The sequence below is a fragment of the Euleptes europaea genome, chromosome 2, assembly GCF_029931775.1.
Source record: "Euleptes europaea isolate rEulEur1 chromosome 2, rEulEur1.hap1, whole genome shotgun sequence".
Taxonomy (NCBI): Eukaryota; Metazoa; Chordata; class Lepidosauria; order Squamata; family Sphaerodactylidae; genus Euleptes; species Euleptes europaea.
Window position 1 is genome coordinate 77,131,655 of NC_079313.1, and position 17,659 is coordinate 77,149,313.

At 46.9% G+C, this 17,659-nt stretch overlaps 1 protein-coding gene across 1 annotated transcript in view; it reads right to left on the reverse strand.

Moving 5' to 3' along the window:
• HECTD3 (HECT domain E3 ubiquitin protein ligase 3) overlaps positions 1-12,337 on the reverse strand; it is a 29,815-nt gene extending 17,478 nt beyond the window's left edge. The window contains exons 1-10 of the mRNA XM_056845147.1: positions 11,990-12,337; positions 9,964-10,124; positions 8,906-8,998; positions 8,294-8,429; positions 6,692-6,807; positions 3,897-4,010; positions 3,502-3,584; positions 2,544-2,709; positions 1,787-1,868; positions 842-1,024 (exon numbers count right to left, since the gene is read on the reverse strand). Of these exons, the coding sequence (XP_056701125.1) occupies positions 842-1,024; positions 1,787-1,868; positions 2,544-2,709; positions 3,502-3,584; positions 3,897-4,010; positions 6,692-6,807; positions 8,294-8,429; positions 8,906-8,998; positions 9,964-10,124; positions 11,990-12,337 (1,482 nt within the window). The remainder of the gene's footprint in view (positions 1-841; positions 1,025-1,786; positions 1,869-2,543; positions 2,710-3,501; positions 3,585-3,896; positions 4,011-6,691; positions 6,808-8,293; positions 8,430-8,905; positions 8,999-9,963; positions 10,125-11,989) is intronic.
• Between the last annotated feature and the right edge of the window lie 5,322 nt (positions 12,338-17,659).

Sequence of the window (17,659 nt, forward strand, 5' to 3'; positions counted from 1 at the left end):
AATTTAACCAGCTTTGAGGGTGTAGGTTAGAAAAGCATTTCTGAAGCATAACGTGCCCAGCAAATAGCAGACAGAGGCTGCTTCCAAACAGCCTTTATAATCAATTTTAGCATCCACTTGCTAATGGATTGTTTGTGTCATTTCAGAAACAACCATTTTGGCCCCCAGCTGCTAATAGATTTTTTTTTAATACAAAGCGGCTTGGGTTCTATTCACAAAGCAAAGCTGAGCTGTTTCATTTTTTTAAAAAAACAGCTATCTTTCCTTTTCAGGTCGTCTTTTTTTAATTTTGTTTTATATGACAGGATACAAAAAGAAGAAAGAGGGGGGGAACGGGAAGTCAATATATATACACATATACATATAGATATCTGTGTCCGAGCTTCAATCCAATACATACACATATCTTCATCAATTCACCTAAAACTACAGATTTCTATTACTAAGTTCTGATTTAGCAATCTTCATAATTAGACACTAAAGAACAAAAAAGTTTAAAGCATATGAGTAGTGATCATATAGTGGCTGCCATTTTATCTTAAAATCATCAATTGAGTTCATTTTCATCAAAGCAATATCAAGTCTTCTTTATGCTTCTGGACTGCTGTAGTGTGGTGCTTGAAATGCCTAAGGCACTTACAAAAGCACTGCTTCTTTCCCCCTGCCTTTTTTACAGAGTTCTTTTTCAGCTTAAAAAAAATGTTCTAGCTTTTGCGCTATAGCACTAGACCAAGATAGCAATTCAGTGCTGTACTACCAGCATTCAGATGCTTGCTGAATGCTGGCGGTACAGCATTGAATCGCCATCTTCCTTGCATTTGTGTATGATGGCCATCCATACCTGGGAGAAGACAGTGTTTTTGCAGCTGGGATCAAGGGCTGGATTGTCACGATGCTCCATGGCCAGGCGCCGATTGATGTAGAGGCGAGGCATGAAGTTTGGCTTGCTAGTCTCAGAATCCTTGAGGCACTGGGTGATTAACACTGTGCGCCGCTTGGACAACAACAGGAATTGCTTGATACGCTGTCATGGAAAAAGCAGGGCTGGGTCAAAAGACAGCAGTGCTCTGATGGTCCCCCCCTCCACGTTTCTAACCAGCTTGGCTCTATTTCCAGTATCAGCCATAAACTTTATTATTTTAAGTAGCCTTTTCCCATGGCTGCTGAAAGGTAGAGATGCTGGTTTTTATTTTACAAAATTCCAGAGACCTGGGTTATCCTGGGGGTCCTGTGAGCTAGGCAAGATGATTATAGAATCAGAGAGTTAGAAGAGGCCATATAGGCCATCGAGTCCAACCCCCTGCTCAATGCAGGATCAGCCTACAGAATCCCTGACTAGTGCTTGTCCAGCCTCAGCTTAACGACTGCCAGTGAGGGGAAGCCCACCACCTCCCTAGGTAGCTGATTCCACAGTTGAACAACTCTTACTATAAAAAAAATTTCCCCTAATATCCAGCCAGTGCCTTTCCTCCCGCAATTTAAATCCATTATTGCGTGTCCTATCCTCTGCTGCCAACAGGAACAGCTCACTGTCCTCCTCTAAGTGACAGCTCTTCAAATTATGCTGAAGGATGGTTCATGTCTATTCTAATCAAAAATCATGTTTGGGTTCTTCTGAAAGTGAAGGTAGGGGTCCCCAGGGGAATCTTTGACTGGAGGCCCATGGTGGTTCTTGGCAGTCCTCCCTTTCCCTAGAGAAGCAGCCTTTTGAGGCAGAGGTGATGACTGTCACAAGACTGCTAATTCATTAGCGCCTCAAGTACAGAATCTTGCACCCCAGCCTCACCTTGAGTTGGCTGAATGTGCCAAGGGTGTGGTCCCAGGCTGGGACAAGGTGGTGAAGAACACTGTCCAAGATCTTGATAAACCTGCCAGAAGAAAAAGGCAGTTTGGAGCACAGAATGAAAAAAAGTTGGATGAAAGCATGCTCATCAAGTATGGCTTTCAGCAAGGATATTTGGAGCCATGCCACATATTCACATGTGTACATACATGCTTTCAGTCCCTGCCACTGAACACACCACATTGATTGTGAGAATCTCTCCTCTCTGGGAAAAGGATGCAGTCACTGGCTAACTGATATAAGAGATTCCATTTAAAGGAAGAAGAAAAGTTGGTTTTTATACCCGCTTTTCTGTACCTTTGAGGAGTCTCAAAGCAGCTTACAATCTCCCCACAACAGACACCTTGTGAGGTAGGTAGGGCTGAGAGAATTCGGAGAGCTGTGACTAGCCCAAGGTCACCCAGCTGGCTTCATGTGTAGGAGTGGGGAAACCAACCCGGTTCACTAGATCAGAGTCCGCTGCTCACGTGAAGCTCAAATGTGTGCCATGTGCCTCAGAACAGCCTGGCTCCAAAAGCAAATTGGGACATTAATGAGGAAGGCCTTGGCATTCTCTTTCTCAATAAATCCCTTCAGCTACTTTGCAGGAACACACACAAATTATCTTATTCCCCCACCCCCACAGCTGCAGATTGCCTTCTGTCTACCCTGTTTCTCAGATTCAAGATGTTTGCATGACATCCACTGCCAACCTTCGTACCTCTGGATGACCACAGCACGCCGGTAGAGCACATCAGGGTCTGTCCCTTCCAAACGAGGATACCTCACCAGGTTGGCTGGCTGAAACATATCTGCGTTGAGCCCCAGTTCCCTCTGCCGAGACGATTTGATCTTTATACCCCGGAGGCGGACGTCAATCCCATCATCTGCATAAAAGACGAGGACAATGCAGCACAGGTGCGTCAGTCAAGCGAGGAATACTTTCCTCTGGGATGGAGGGAGAAGAAGAGAGAAGTGACGAAGGAGAAAGCCCCTCTGAATCACTGCAAGACCAGCATGAATTGGAGTTCTGTCAGTGTCATTTCTGGAGAATTCAGGGAGGGGTAGCCATGTTATCATAGCAAACACAACAGAGACCGCGTGCACCTTAAAGCACATTTATTGTGACAAAAACTTGGGGGGACTCTAGTCCTTTTCAAGGAGTAAGTACTCACAAAGGGCATGTACAGATAGGAAGCACCAAAGTAGATGCCAAGCAGTGACTACCTAAGGAGACTTAATTCCGCCATGGCTCTAAGGAAGAAGAAGAGTTGGTTTTTATACCCCGCTTTTCTCTACTGTAAGGAGTCTCAAAGCGGCTTACAATTGCCTCCCCCCCACACACCTGTGAGGTAGGTGGGGCTGAGAGAGTTCTGAGAGAGCTGTGACTAGCCCATGGTCACCCAGCAGGCTTCATGTGGAGGAGTGGGGAATCGATCCCGATCCTCCAGATTTGAGTCCGCTGCTCATGTGGAAGTGCGGGGAATCAAACTCTGGATTAGAGTCCGCTGCTCTGAACCACTATACCACGCTGGCTCTCAAGGGTTCCCACTGGAAGGGGGTGTTTGTGTGTGCATGAACACACACGTGGAGCAAAATTATTTTTGGAGAAAGGTCCTATCATTGCACCCCGCTTCCCCAAGAATAACAGGTTCATTCCCGCACTGACACCCACACACCTCTGCATTCCACAATGCGGATTTCAATGACAGGCAAATGAGCAGTCATGTCTTCCAGCACACACACATCCCCGATGTAGCTCCTAGGGACACAAAAACATCTGTTTCCTCTTGCACAGGACAGACTTACCCCCAGCTGCCAGTCCTTTCACCTTACAAGCCCAAAAAATGGAGGAAAAGTTGTGTTTGGGTGGGGATGGGAGGTGGATTCCAGAAACCCTGGTTCCCATCTCCAACTTGCTAGATAACCCCCTTCTCCCCCCCTCCCCCATGCTACTACTGGGAAACCCATGGACTTTCCACTGACAGACAGGACACAGTGTGCAAGCAAGATTTAAGTTCAGTTTCACAGCCTGCCCCAAACCAACCAAATTCCCCTCCCCAACATCACTCACTCATCAATGCCCACATCACTCAGCTTCTTCAGATTGTCACCCTCACCACCATAGACAGCCACACGCTTGGGCATGAAGTTCTCGTCTGTTGTGTCCACTGTCAGGAACAATTTCCTTAGAGAGAGAATTAAAAGGCAGAAAAGGGACAGTGAAAATATTAAATAAACTGAGAAAACTCCCAAAGATGGACAATTCTTTTGGGATTGGGGGCCTAAAAGGCAGAAAGAATGGAATAAGCAAGGCAGTACTTGGCAGAGAGAGATGCCTTCAGAGCAGCGCCATAAACATGGCCCTCAGAAGCTCACGGGGGTGACTGATTTTAATAGCCTTACCTAGCTTCAGTTTTCAAAGAGGACTTTGGAGGCCAGATACTGAGAACATTTGTAGAAGTCTGAAGGAGACGTCAATGTCCTCCCCAGTTTCAGAGAAGGATGAGAGATAATATAACAAGTACTGGTTTAGGAAATGTCGTTGTGGGGCTCTGCTTCTCATGGTTCCTGGCTTATAGTGCTAAGCTGGGATGAACTGGCAGCATGATAAAAGGAATCAAGGTCTCCAGATAAAGGAATTATCAACGTAACCTCTGTACCAAAACAAAATCCCCAAACAGAACAAAGTTCCCATTGTGGAAAAACAGATTACTTCCAAGAGAAATCTCAATTTGGTGACTAATAAATGATCTTGATGGAGTTCCGTGAAAACAGGTATGATCACAAATATCTACAGGTGTTTGTTTAATATTACCCTCTGCTATTCATGTGGGAGGTCAAGGCTGCTCCTTCTCCCATTATTAACAAAGATTTTGCCCCATAATTTAGAGAGGTCAATCTGAAATTGCATTCAGCTCTGTAGGGGGTAAGGCACTATGATATATGTCAGGGGTCGGCAAACTCATTAGTCAAAAGAGCCAAATATCAACAGTACAACGATTGAGATTTCTTTTGAGAGCCAAATTTCTTAAACTTAAACTATATAGGTAGGTACACTGTTTATTAACTTAATAAACTTTAATTAAAGTTTTAATTAAACTATAGGTACACTGAATAAAACTTGATATCATACTTAATAGTGATCTTATTTATTGATAAAAATTAAATTGTAAGTCCCTGCCATTTCCCCCTCCCCGTCTGGAGTCCTCGTCTGGAGGCCTGGTCTACTGCCATAAAAGCCTATTGGTAGACCTGCCCTCCGGCTGAGTCCCATTGGGAGGCCAGGTCTACCCATTGGCTTTCTTGGCAGTAGACCTGGCCTCCGGAGGCCCATAGAAGCCAACTGGTAGACCGGGCCTCTGAAGGGGGACTTTTCCCCCTCCTCGGAGTCCAGGTCTACCGCCAAGAAAGCCAGTGGGTAGACAGGGCATCCCAATGGGACTCAGCCGGAGGGCAGGTCTACCAAAGGAAGCCCGCCCAACAGCTGATAGGCGGGCGGGGGGGCAGGAACCGCCAAGCCGCCTGCCCAGCAATCGCGCGGCTAGAGGGGAGGGGAGGCTTTAGCCTCCCAACCATTGAGGGCAAGGGAAAGGGGGACCTGGCCATTCTCCACGGTGGGGGTGGGGGAGAGACAGCGCGCCTGCTTGCCTGCTCTCTTGCGCTCGCTCTCTCTCTCTCAGGTGCGCCGGCTCCGCAGCCCGGCTGCCGGCGCGAGAGGGCGCGAGAGCAGGGGCTCTGAACCAAGTTCGGAGAGCCACACTCATCGGGCCAAAGAGCCGCATGCGGCTCAGGAGCCGCAGTTTGCAAACCCCTGATATATGTGAACAGATACACAACCCCCTTGCCTGTCTATTATATTGCAATGCTCTCTCTATATATAAAAATCTCCCCTCAATATCAACTTGGAAACTCCTGTTAGTGCAGAATGCTGGAACTTGGTCATCAGGAAATAGGCAATGCATGCATATTACACCTATTCTGCAGTCAATTCATTGGCTTCCCTTTAGTTACCAGGTTCAGTTCAAGGTACTGGCCATCACATACAAAGCCCTTCCTGGCCTTGGACCCTCATATCTGCAGGAGCCCCTCTCCTCCTAGGCCCCGCCACAACAACTTCACTCATCTGAACAGGGCCTTCTACAGGTGCCACCCTGCAAATAGGTAAGATCAACAACTGCCCATATACAAGCTTTCTTTGTAGTGGCCCCCACCCTATGGGGATCAGGAAGGCTCCCACACTTTTGGCTTTCCGCAAACAATGTAAAACAGAACTGTTCACAGGAGGGCATTTTTAGGGCTGCATTATAAGAGAATGATTCAGGAAAACATTTCAATAGAGAAAACAGAACTATACTACTAATATGATCAGATGTCTATTGATTGTACTGGCTTACATTACGCAATCAGCCTTGAGCCTCAGTGAGAAAGGCAGACTATAAATAATGTACAAATAATAATAAATAATATTATGCATGGGAGCAACTTTTACCTAGAAGGTTCTTCCATTATTAAACACTTCTCACCATCCTTTCCTGGGCATCAGGAAGCGCAAGATCCCTTCAAGCACAAAAATCAACCAGTCCTCATGCAGATTATCACTAACCATCACTTCCTGATGTCACACAGCATTTCTCTAAGTGGAGTCATACTCTAAGTCATTTAAACCAATGGGTTTAGAGGCACATAAGTCTGCTTAGGATGGTTCTGATTGTCCATGAGTACATGTGAAACTAGTTTGAATTATTAAAGTCACCTGCTATGTGCACTGATTAGATCAGTACCCCCTCCCTACCCCTCTATGTAGTGACTGGGAGGGAAACCCCCCATTGCACAGACTGATAGGAAAGAGATACATTAGCGGCTCACTTGATGATGGTTCCTTTCTTCATATTGAGACGGACCCAGTGCTGGCCCTGGGATCCGTCACTCTCCCAGTAGGTGTCTGCATGGTTGTCTGTCAGGCACGAAACGTTGAACTCTTCCTGAGGGAAGCAGAGCAGAACATAGGCAAGGTGGAGGAGGACAGGATCACCACCATTCACACACTCAAGCACGGGCTGGATGCTTGGCTCTGGAAGCAATCTGTGAGGTACTGAATTGCTCTCATTTCTCAATAGAATCACAGAGTTGGAAGGGGCCATACAGGTCATCTAGTCCCTGCTTAATGCAGGATCAGCCCAGAGCATCCTTGACAAGTGCTTGTCCAGCCTCTGCTTAAAGACTGCCAGTGAGGGGAGCTCACCACCTCCCTAGGTAGCTGATTCCACTGTTGAACAACTCTTCCTGTAAAAAACATTTTCCTAATATCCTAATATACCTTTCCACCCGCAGTTTAAACCCATTATCACGAGTCCTATCCTCTGCTGCCAACAGAAACAGCTCCCTGCCCTCCTCTAAGTGACAGCACTTCAAATACTTAAAGAGAGCAATCATGTCCCCCCTCAACTTCCTCTTCTCCAGACTAAACATTTCCAACTCCCTCAGCCTTTCCTCGTAGGACTTGGTCTCCAGGCTCCAATCATCCTCGTCGCTCTCCTCTGCACTCGCTTGATTCTGTCCACATCCTTTTTTAAGTGAGGCCTCCAAAACTGCAGACAATACTCCAGGTGTGGCCTGACGAATGCAGTGTACAGTGGAACTATGACTAAGAATGGGCTTAGAAAACTGGAAGCTGGCAAGTGAAACAGTTTAAAAAACCATAGTGCATGGAGGACTGGCAATGCTAACAGCCAGGTATCTGAAAAAACTAGATCTTCCAACAATACCATCTGGCTAAGTTTCCAAAGAGTTCATTTTCAGATACCTACAGTATCCTTTCTGTGCTCCAGGAGGATGTCAACTCTAGCACCCCAAGGAATTGAACTCAGTTTGACATGCCAAAACATCCCAGTCCCTAAGAGAGAGCTACGGCATCCACCTCATGGATTTGAGCCCCTCTCTAGCCAGCCGGGGAGAGGAAGTCTGCTGATCTGCCAAGGAGCCACTTGGCACAGTATCTCAGCACACATCAAGGCATTTCAGTTTTATCACAACTCTTTCTCTGTCTTCACTGAAACATCAGCAGCAGCAAGCACAACTTAAACTGAAAGTTTGCAGACTTCCAACAAGACAACTCAGGAACTTAAAAGTCTGGGTATTCCTAAACTAACAAAAGCTGACTAAGTAAAGCACACCTCTCTGCCTGCTCTTCTGAAACCAATAAAGCTAACATGTACTCCACTGTCAGGATAGAGGTCATTCCACAGGTAATCACAGTTGGCAACAAGACTTCCAGGGCTTGTTTACTACAACCAGTTTGGACTTAACCGCTTAACCCTTAGATTTCTGATACCAATCACACGTTCACTGCCTAACTACCCCTGATTACTAGCAAAAGCTAAACCAGGAACTATGATCTTAAGGCAACAGAGAGCAATCCATGTGAGGGAGAAGTCCCTATACAAACCATGCCCATAACGATGCTAATACCGTGTAGGAAGAGACATCGATGCTATCCACGTATTGCTTGATGCTGCCCAGATTCTCATCCTCCTTGCCAATGTGATCGTAGAGAAAATGCACCAGATCTTCATCACACTCATAACTCCATGTTGGAGGCACAAACCTAACATGATAATGATTGGGATTAATTAAACTGGATGGAACCACTATCTGTTTATTCTCTCATCACCAGTCATGCTCCCCTATCCTCCCAATTCATCCTCACATCAAGCTGGCATACTGAGTAAAAGCATGTGGTCCCTCTAGCTTGATATTGTCTACTTTGTTTGACAGTGGCTCTCCAGAGTCTTATACCACCTACTACCTGACCCCTGTAACTGGAAATGCTGGGGACTGAACCTGGAACCTTCTGTATGCAAAGCAGGTTCTGTAGCACTGAGCCATGACACCTCCAAGATGTTGCTTTTATTCCGTCTTCTACCAATGCACCGCTGTAGGTCAGCAGTTCAGGCTGGTATGCGAACAGGTTCCAATCTGTGGAATGCGACAGACCCAATCTCCACTCCCAGATGAAGAGCATTAGCTCCCCCAAACTACCAGCCTATTTTATGGCCATACAAAAAGTTGCAATCCCTTTACCGGAGTCTCTCTACTGCAGCTACATCTGGCTCCATGATTTTTGGTTTGGCCCCAAGACGCAGGGAATATGTTAAATCCACTACCTGCTCCCATCTGGAATAAAAGGAGGAAAACATTAACGACCAGAAAAGAGTCTTGTTTAGTCACACAGAAATAAAATTAAAAGCTCAACCTGAACAGTCAGTATCTAAAACAAGGAAAACGTATAAGAAGGATTCAAGTGGCCAATGTATAACCATTTGTTTAAGCTTGGAAAGGATTTAATTCATAATCCCTTGACCAACTATTCTTACTCTTTATTTAAAAAAACCAACAAGTTTATGTTTATTTAACAGAATAATTAAAGGAACAAGTGTGATAGCAGATACATAAAAATGCTCAATATTAGCATTTTTTGGGCAAAATGACTTTCACCATGTTCTTGACAGTTTTTACAGGGGATGATGTACTAAATAGGACAGCAAACGTTCTGGAAAACCTTTCCATGAGCTGGGAGAAGGGGTAAGAATGTTTGCAGTACAGTCATTGCATTCCTCCCTCCCAACAGCCATTCAAAGGGAGGCAATATTTCCACGTCCTCATTCTGAACTGGCTTCATGGTGGCAAATCCTGGCATCACTACTCAGACGACCCAACTGACTTGAATCATATAAAGAAGAGGATCACAAAATAGCACACAAGCAGCAGATCAGAAGCAACTGCAAGTAGGTGGTAAACAAAAAAATGAAGAAGATAAAGGGGATGTTTTGAGTAACTTGCTTCCCTTTTTGTGCTGCTAATGGTTGGGGTCCTAGCACCAATACCAAGCAGGGCAAACCTTCGCCTCCTGATCCTGAGGGTGCAGGGCAAGCCTCAGGATCAGGAGGCAAGACCTGAGCAAACGTTTAAACCTCCCAGTTGATTCAATTATCAAAATAGTTGGGAACTCCTAACTTAGTTTGCAGCAACTCTATTTGGTTTTGTCATTTCTGCTAGTCACAGGTTCATGGTCAATACGCTTAGCTTGTACCTAGAAGAGAGCCCTCCAACCCAAGAAATATAGTTCTCAGGCTCCATACCTGATCACAGGCTTATAGTCCACCCCAAAGAGTTGCTGCTGCCTCTGGATTCTTTCCATAGATTCCACCGGCACGAGCCTGTCCCCACCATCGGCATGCTTGCACATCAGTACCCAGCCTTCCTCCAGATCACAGCCAGTCTTGTATTCCTCCAGCTGCTCCTGTGAGGAAATAATGCACACTTGGACGAGCAGTCAAGTTGGAGCTTTGTACAACCAGTGCAATCCGGAGCGTTCAAATAACTCTCAGGCTTATCTAAGGAGTTCAGCAGTTCACTGAGTCAACATGAAGATATGTCCATAGATTGTTTGAAGTAATGGCTCTCTCTGGTGCAGTTCCGGTTAAAAATCAATTATCCTTTTCTGATCCTAGGGAACCTGCAATAGTTTTCCTTCTCCAATGATGCAAGTGGCATACACATAAAACACCATTACAATGACAATCTGTATGGACAGATACATGAATATGCCTGCATTCCCAGTTTGCACAACTGAGGACCTTGCAGGTATTAGGGAAATCTCTTGCTCAGACAAGGATGTTTTCTGCAAGTTCCTGTGATTACAGCTAACAGTGCACACCTCATAGTCCTACTTGGCACTTAGCAAATATGGACTGTCTGTTTATTTTAGCATGAATGCTGCCAGGAAAGAAAGTAACTGGGATTCAGAGAGACGCATCACATCGTTGTGGGGGGAAAACCTCTCCCACAGAACAGTTTTGCTGCCACCATGCCGGTATCTGCTAAAACTTTATGCAGCAAACCTCATAGAGGGGAGAAGAAGTTGGCTACAGGAAAAAATTGTACTTTTAAAAGGAAAAAAAACGGGCCTTAGATTGTCCCATTCTCTGTCATCATAAATTGGACTCACAGCAAATACTCCACCTTTAGAAAACCTATCCTGTACCTCCTTCCCTTTGAGGGGGGTAACCAGGATGTCCTGCAGGATGAAAACACAGCCCTGCATACCGCTGCTGAAAATAATGACTCCGCACACAGCAGAATACATTCAAGCAACTGAAAGGAGATGGAGATTACTGGGCGAACCAGCGGACAGAGCTGCGTTTCAATGGGCTCAGGCCAGAGCTACTCTTCATGGGCCCTGCGCTGTCAAATCCCAAAGGATACATACAGAAGATCATCTGAAGGTAGATAATAAGAGCAAGAGGATGATTTTCGTTAAACCTTATAGATTTAAAATGCAACGGAGTTCATAATTACCTCTGATTATTTAACATTGTTATAAAAAAGTCTATAATACTGTCTAACATGACACATTAGTGATAGGAGCCAGTGAAGATCCTCCTTTTCTCTAGTGGAGATGATTATGATGGGTAGCCGTGTTAGTCTATCACTAGCAGTAGAAAAGAGGAGGAGTCCAGTAGCACCTTAAAGACTAACAAAATTTCTGGCAGGGTATGAGCTTTCTAAAGAAGTGAGCTGTGGCTCACGAAAGCTCATACCCTGCCAGAAATGGCATTAGTCTTTAAGGTGCTACTGGACTTTTGCTCTTTTCCCTAGTGTGTGCTTAACATAAAAGGTAAAGGTCCCCTGTGCAAGCACCGGGTCATTCCTGACCCATGGGGAGACGTCACATCCCGACGTTTTCTAGGCAGACTTTGTTTGCGGGGTGGTTTGCCAGTGCCTTCCCCAGTCATCTTCCCTTTACCCCCAGCAAGCTGGGTACTCATTTGACCGACCCCGGAAGGATGGAAGGCTGAGTCAACCTTGAGCCGGCGACCTGAAACCGACTTCACAAACCCCCAGTTTAATTTGATCTGTATTGTAATAACGATACAACCCTAAGAATTAAAGTGCCTCTAAGCGTGTGCAGAGCGCGTGCCTTTCCTCATCACACAAGCGCCCTCGCTTCGTTGCCACCCCTCCGGAATGAGGAAGGAGGGCGCCTTAGGAGTCGGAGGGAGGGGATGAGACCCCGACGGGCCAGACGCTCCGGCACACACACACACACACACACACACACACAGCCCCCTCCGTCGGGAAATGCCTTCCACCGGCGCCACTCACCCGGGTGAGCCTCACCCAGAGGCCGTGCCCGTTGCAATACTCCTCGCCGCTGGCTCGGACGCACGAGCCCTTGCGCAGCTCGACGGTGCCCCTGCCCGGGCCCTTCCTGCCGCCGGCGCCGGCCTGGCCCGGGCTGCCCCACACGGGCAGCAGGCTCCGGCCCGAGGCCGAGGCGAGCGCGGGGGGCGCGCTGGGGTCCTTGCACATCTTGTACTGCACCTCGCGGGGCACGTAGCACAGCGCGGCGGGCGGCGCCTCCGCCCGGCTCAGCCGCCCCGTCGCCTCGCGCACCAAGCGCAGCCGGCCCAGCAGCTGGTGCGGACACGCGCCCTCGGCCCAGCCCAGCATCGCGCGCCCCGGCCCCGCACAGCCCAGACCCCGGGCGGCGGCGGCGAAGGCTCGCTTCCTGCTCGCGCCCTGCCCGGCGCCGCCTCCTCCTCCTCCTCCCCATATCCCTCCCCAGCGTGCCGTAAAGCAACGCAAACGAGGCTGCCTGCAAAGCTTCCGCTTGCAAGCGCGCTCTGCAGCGTGGAAATGCGGGGAGCTCTCCGGGCGGCGCGCCCGGCGGCATCCCTGGCAGCAGTGGTCCCCAACCTTGTTTTCGGCCGTGCGCCACCTAAGCATCTCTAAAATCCTGACCCCCCCCGGTGACATATAATTCTTATTATTCAAAAAGTGGACTCCTATTCACGCGGAGGAAGTCTGAAAGGCCGTTAACCTGATCTAAACAAGCTTTCCCCCTCTCCATTGTGATGTGGTAACCAGGGGTTCGGGGGGTGGGGAGAGACCCAAATCGTTATTTCAAGAAAACCGTTTATTTGCAGCTGCTGACTCAGAGGCCCTAATGGGCAGAAATCTCTGAGTCCCGATTGTACTGAGGCAGAGACATTGATCCAAATTCAAGTTATGACGGGATATCAACATTCTGTAATATCTGATTGTATTACAGACAAAGAGGCGGCGCAGTACAGTTCAGTTCTATCCAGTTTCTCACTCTGACACTCCATGACTCTTAACCCACTTACTTAAAGCACACAGAGAGCAAGCCTGTATCTAGGTAGACATTCCTTCCCCCAGCTTCCCTAGCAGTCTGGATGCCAATTATTACCGGGAAATCTTTTGGCCCACTGTTACAATTGTCACCAGCTGACCGCCGTGTACATTCTGATTTTAATTTTTCAAATATGTATGTCACAATGTATATTTATATATATGAGGCCCCTAGAACCATCAGAAATGCAAAAAAAATCACTGTTAATAACTCGTTCGCGAATTGCCCCCCTTAAAAATCAAATTGCCCCCCTGTGTGGGGGGGTGCCCCACGTTGGGAACCACTGCCTGGCAGTCTGTCGCTCAGGGCCAGAGCTACCATTAGGCGAACTAGGCAGTCGCCTACAGCGCAGACCTCAGAGGGGCACAGGACTGGCCTGAGGGGCACCATCTTCAAAGAGATTCGTTTCTTGGTGGGGGATGCAACTGACCATTTGTATATATTTTTTATTTTGTGATAAGTACCGCAACAGTGCTATGGAATATAATTAATTGGTAAAATCAGCCACTGCATTCTCTGTGGTGCCTCCTGCCTTGTGGGAGAGCCTGTGTGGGGAGTTCAGGAAGGCTCCCACGGTATTATCTTTCTGCAAAATGGGCAAAACAAGTGTTGAGGCAGACATTATTTTAGTCAAGTTAGAACTGTAGCGAGACAGAACTGTCCAGAAGGACACCTTCATATGGGAGCGGGTTCTGCATTGCCTAGGGTTACCAGGTCCCCCTTTGCTACTGGCAGAAGATTTTTGGAGCAGAACCTGAGTAAAGCAGAGTTTGGGGAGGGGGAGGGACTTCAATGCTATAGAGCCCAATTGCCAAAGTGGCCATTTTCTCCATGTGAACTGATCTCTATGGCTGGAGATGTAATAGCAGGAGATCTCCAGCTAGTACCTGGAGGTTGGCAACCCTACTAGGCACTGACCATTGCAGCTTCAGCTGATTGGGAAAATTAACTTCTCAGATGCAGATTCCTGTAAGATAGAAAGGTTTACAGAGCATCATTCTAATTTACCTCTTGTCTAGATTTCCAGGAAGTCTCATGAGAAAAATGTGGCACCCCAAGAGATGATTTACCAGGATCTCACTGCTGCAATAAGACTTGTCAGTGGTTGCTCTAAATTAACTTAGAGTTTGCGTGCCTTCAAGACTCTCCTTGGGACCAATCTAGCAGTGCAATCCTAAACAGAGTTACAACATCCTTCTAAGTTCATTTAAATAAAATATAAGACAATATTGTAATAAAAATATTGTCGAAGGCTTTCATGGTCAGAGTTCATCGATTCTTGTAGGTTATCTGGGCTGTGTGACCATGGTCTTGGTATTTTCTTTCCTGATGTTTCGCCAGCAGCTGTGGCAGGCATCTTCAGAGGAGTAACACTGAAGGACAGTGCCTTGGACTCTATTTGTAGTTGCATAAAGAAAGTGGTGTTTTAGCAGATAAAGGCCACGCCCTGTCCTAGGCTAATAAGAACCCTGAATCTCTCCTTTCCCTCCCTATGTGATAAAAGCATTGTTCCCAGGGATACATATGTCTTCTGATAAAATATGGTTTTAACCACAGCCCAACCTGGTATCCTCTAGATAAAAATATGGGGAGGTGTTGCTAAACGGCAGTAGTGCCTGGGTTTCATACTTCTACTTACTGGAAGATCCACAACTCAGAGATATTATTAGTGTTGCTATTGAGCAAGGCAATCTGAACCACCACGAGGTGTTCATGAGGAAAGGCTTCCTACACCTTTGAAACAAACTTTTCACAGCCACCAAGCGATTAATGAACGCATGAAGCTGCCTTATACTGAATCAGACCTTTTGGGTCCAAGATCAGTATTGTCTCCTCAGAGTGGCAGTGGCTCTCCAGGGTCTTAGATTTATTTCACATCACCTACTACCTAGTCTCTTTAACTGGGGATGCTAAGGATTGAAGTCTGCATGCAAAACTGAAGCTCTACCACAGAGCCACTGCTCCTCCCCTGATGATGTTAATCTTCAACATCTAAGGTTGCAATTCTAAGGATATCTTCCTGAGAGTAAGCCTCAGTGAATAACATGGGACTTACATAGGACCTAAGTCACAGCAAAACCAGATCTTGGTGGCAGAACATGTGCTATATATGTGTAAGGCCACAAGTTTGGATCTTGGTATCTCCTATTAAAGGAGTGCAAAGCTCATGGACATGGGCACCTGTTCTGACTCAATTTAAAGGCTCTGGACCATGTCCAAGGGCTGTTAACAGGTTTCTGGAATGTGTAAGATATACAGTGATATATTTGCTGGCTGTTTTAGTGTTCCATCTTTGTTATGAGTGTTAAGTCCGCGTGGGGAGGACTTGATCCGTGATGGGGGGGAACAACCCCCGGGTCGCCAATGGTGTGTGCCGGCTTAGACCAATGGTGCGTGCAGGTTTAGGATCCTTTGTCGGGGACTCAAGCTCCTAGGATTTTCCCCTGCTTACTGGCCTAGCTATGTACATACATAACAATGAGAATGCCTTGGAATTATGAAGTCAGACATGCCCAGTCCTGTAGAAGGATGTCCCATTGCTGTGGGGCCTATTCTCAAAAGGCCAAGTTGTGATCTTTACAGAACCACTTTAACATGTCTTCTTCAGATCTGAATACTGGCAATGATGGATCACAGCACAATGGCCTTGTAAAGGTGTAATCCTAAAGCTATCCAAAATCTATTTATTCCCTGTGCCACAGTAAAGCAGAGATATGCTAGCATGTGTAGATGGAGTTGCACTAGTATATCACTCCAATGACATGCTGGTGTAAATTGCACCAGCATGCTGGTTTGGCTGTACCAGCAGAGTGCCTGGAAATGGGCAGTGCTAGCGGCATGCCAGAGAGGAGTGGGATTTAGTGCCCTAGGTACCCTCAGCCCACTGCCATAATGTTACACAGCAGAAAAACGGGCATAAATAAGTATGTAGTCCCCTGCCTGCCTCCTGCCATGCCTACACAACTGCTTCCCAGTTTAGGATATGGACTAAGGGCCTAACTACATGTTATGTTTTTCTTGGGAGTCCCCAGGCTGGCTCAAGAGACATCTTTGAGAGTTCTGCAGTTCCTAAGTATGTGTGGGTCCAGTTTGGACTGGGACTAAGCCTGCAGGGAGAGGGAGCTTAAATCCTTCTACTGTTTTCCAGACTTGAAATGGCAATGGATAGCTGTTATTTGCCACATTGGTTGCTTCATGTGTACTGACTAGCTACATGTTACATTTTCCCAAAGGGGCAAATCAATGTGGCCAAATATGTGGACACTTAAATCTGGAGAATGAAGCCATGAACAGACATGATGGGTCTTTCTACAAACACTTCAGCTCTGCAGAAAAATCTGAAATCTTAAAAAAAAATACATGGGTTTTTTTTTTAAAACCCAACATTCTAAAAGCAGCACCTGTAGCTTTAAGGAACAAATTCCCTCAGCAACCATTGATAAAACAGTATTGCAGGAGTTCAAGCCTTGGTTTCTGTGGGTTAAAGTAAGGGGGAGGGGGAAGGGCCCTTTCCAGACCTGTTTTGGCCTTTGGGGGAGGACTCGTCAGGGCCAGACCTTCCAGCATCCAGCAACCACTAGACAACCTGCTACCATGTGACTTGCAATACTCACCCAGGCCCAGTGGCTCACTGCTGTTCAACAGCAGTCACCTCATGAAAGCCAGTGCCATGTAGTGGCTAGATTTTCAGGTTAGGATCAAACCACCACTCTGCCAATGGAAGCTCACTGACTGACCTTGAGCTAGTTATACATTTTCAGCCTAACTTAACAGTGTTGTTGTGAGGATAAAATGGAAGAGAGGAGGGTAATGTTAGCTGCTATTGGTCCCCATTGTGGAGAAAGTTGGGGTATAAATGAAATACTAAACATAGCTGAAGGTAGGGGCATATACAAAGTGGGTGGTTGCGTGGGAAGGAAGGAAGCAGGGAAAGGCAAAGATATGGGGGGGGGGTTGCCAGGAGGAGGGAAAGAAGAAATAGTTTGGGAAAGGCAATGCAGGGTGAAATGAGGTTGCCAACTCTGGGTTGGGAAATTCTTGGAGATTTGGGGGTGGAGCCTGGGGAAGGCAGGGTCTAGAGAGGGGATGGACCTCATTGGTTATAATGCTGTACAGTCCACCCTCCAAAGCAGCCATTCTCTCCAGAGAACCTGTTATCTGTTACCTGAAGATCAGTTGTAATTCCAGGAGATTTTCAGGCCGCACCTGGAAGTTGGCAACCTCAGGTGCCCCCATAAGTCCTTGTGGGTTCCCCACCAAACAACTAGGCCCAGCCTGGCAGCCAGCAATGTACAACTGGACCATAGTTTTTCCTGGCAGAGGCTGCTGGGGGAGGGAAGGAGAGAAAGCTGAGACGGGTGGGGGGGAGATAAAGGTAGGTTGGCTGGTGGGTGGAAAGGAGAGAAGGAAGCTGCTACTCAAACAATCGCCCCATTCTCATGAATGTCTCATGAACTCTTTGGCTGTCTAGATAATGATCTAGAACCAGTATTGTGTAGTGGGTAGTGCCAGACTAGGACCAGAGAGATAAGTGTTCACATCCCAGCCATAAAACTCAATGGATAGTCTTGGGCCAGTCAACTGTTCTCAGCCTGATCTACTGCACAGGGTGCTTGTGA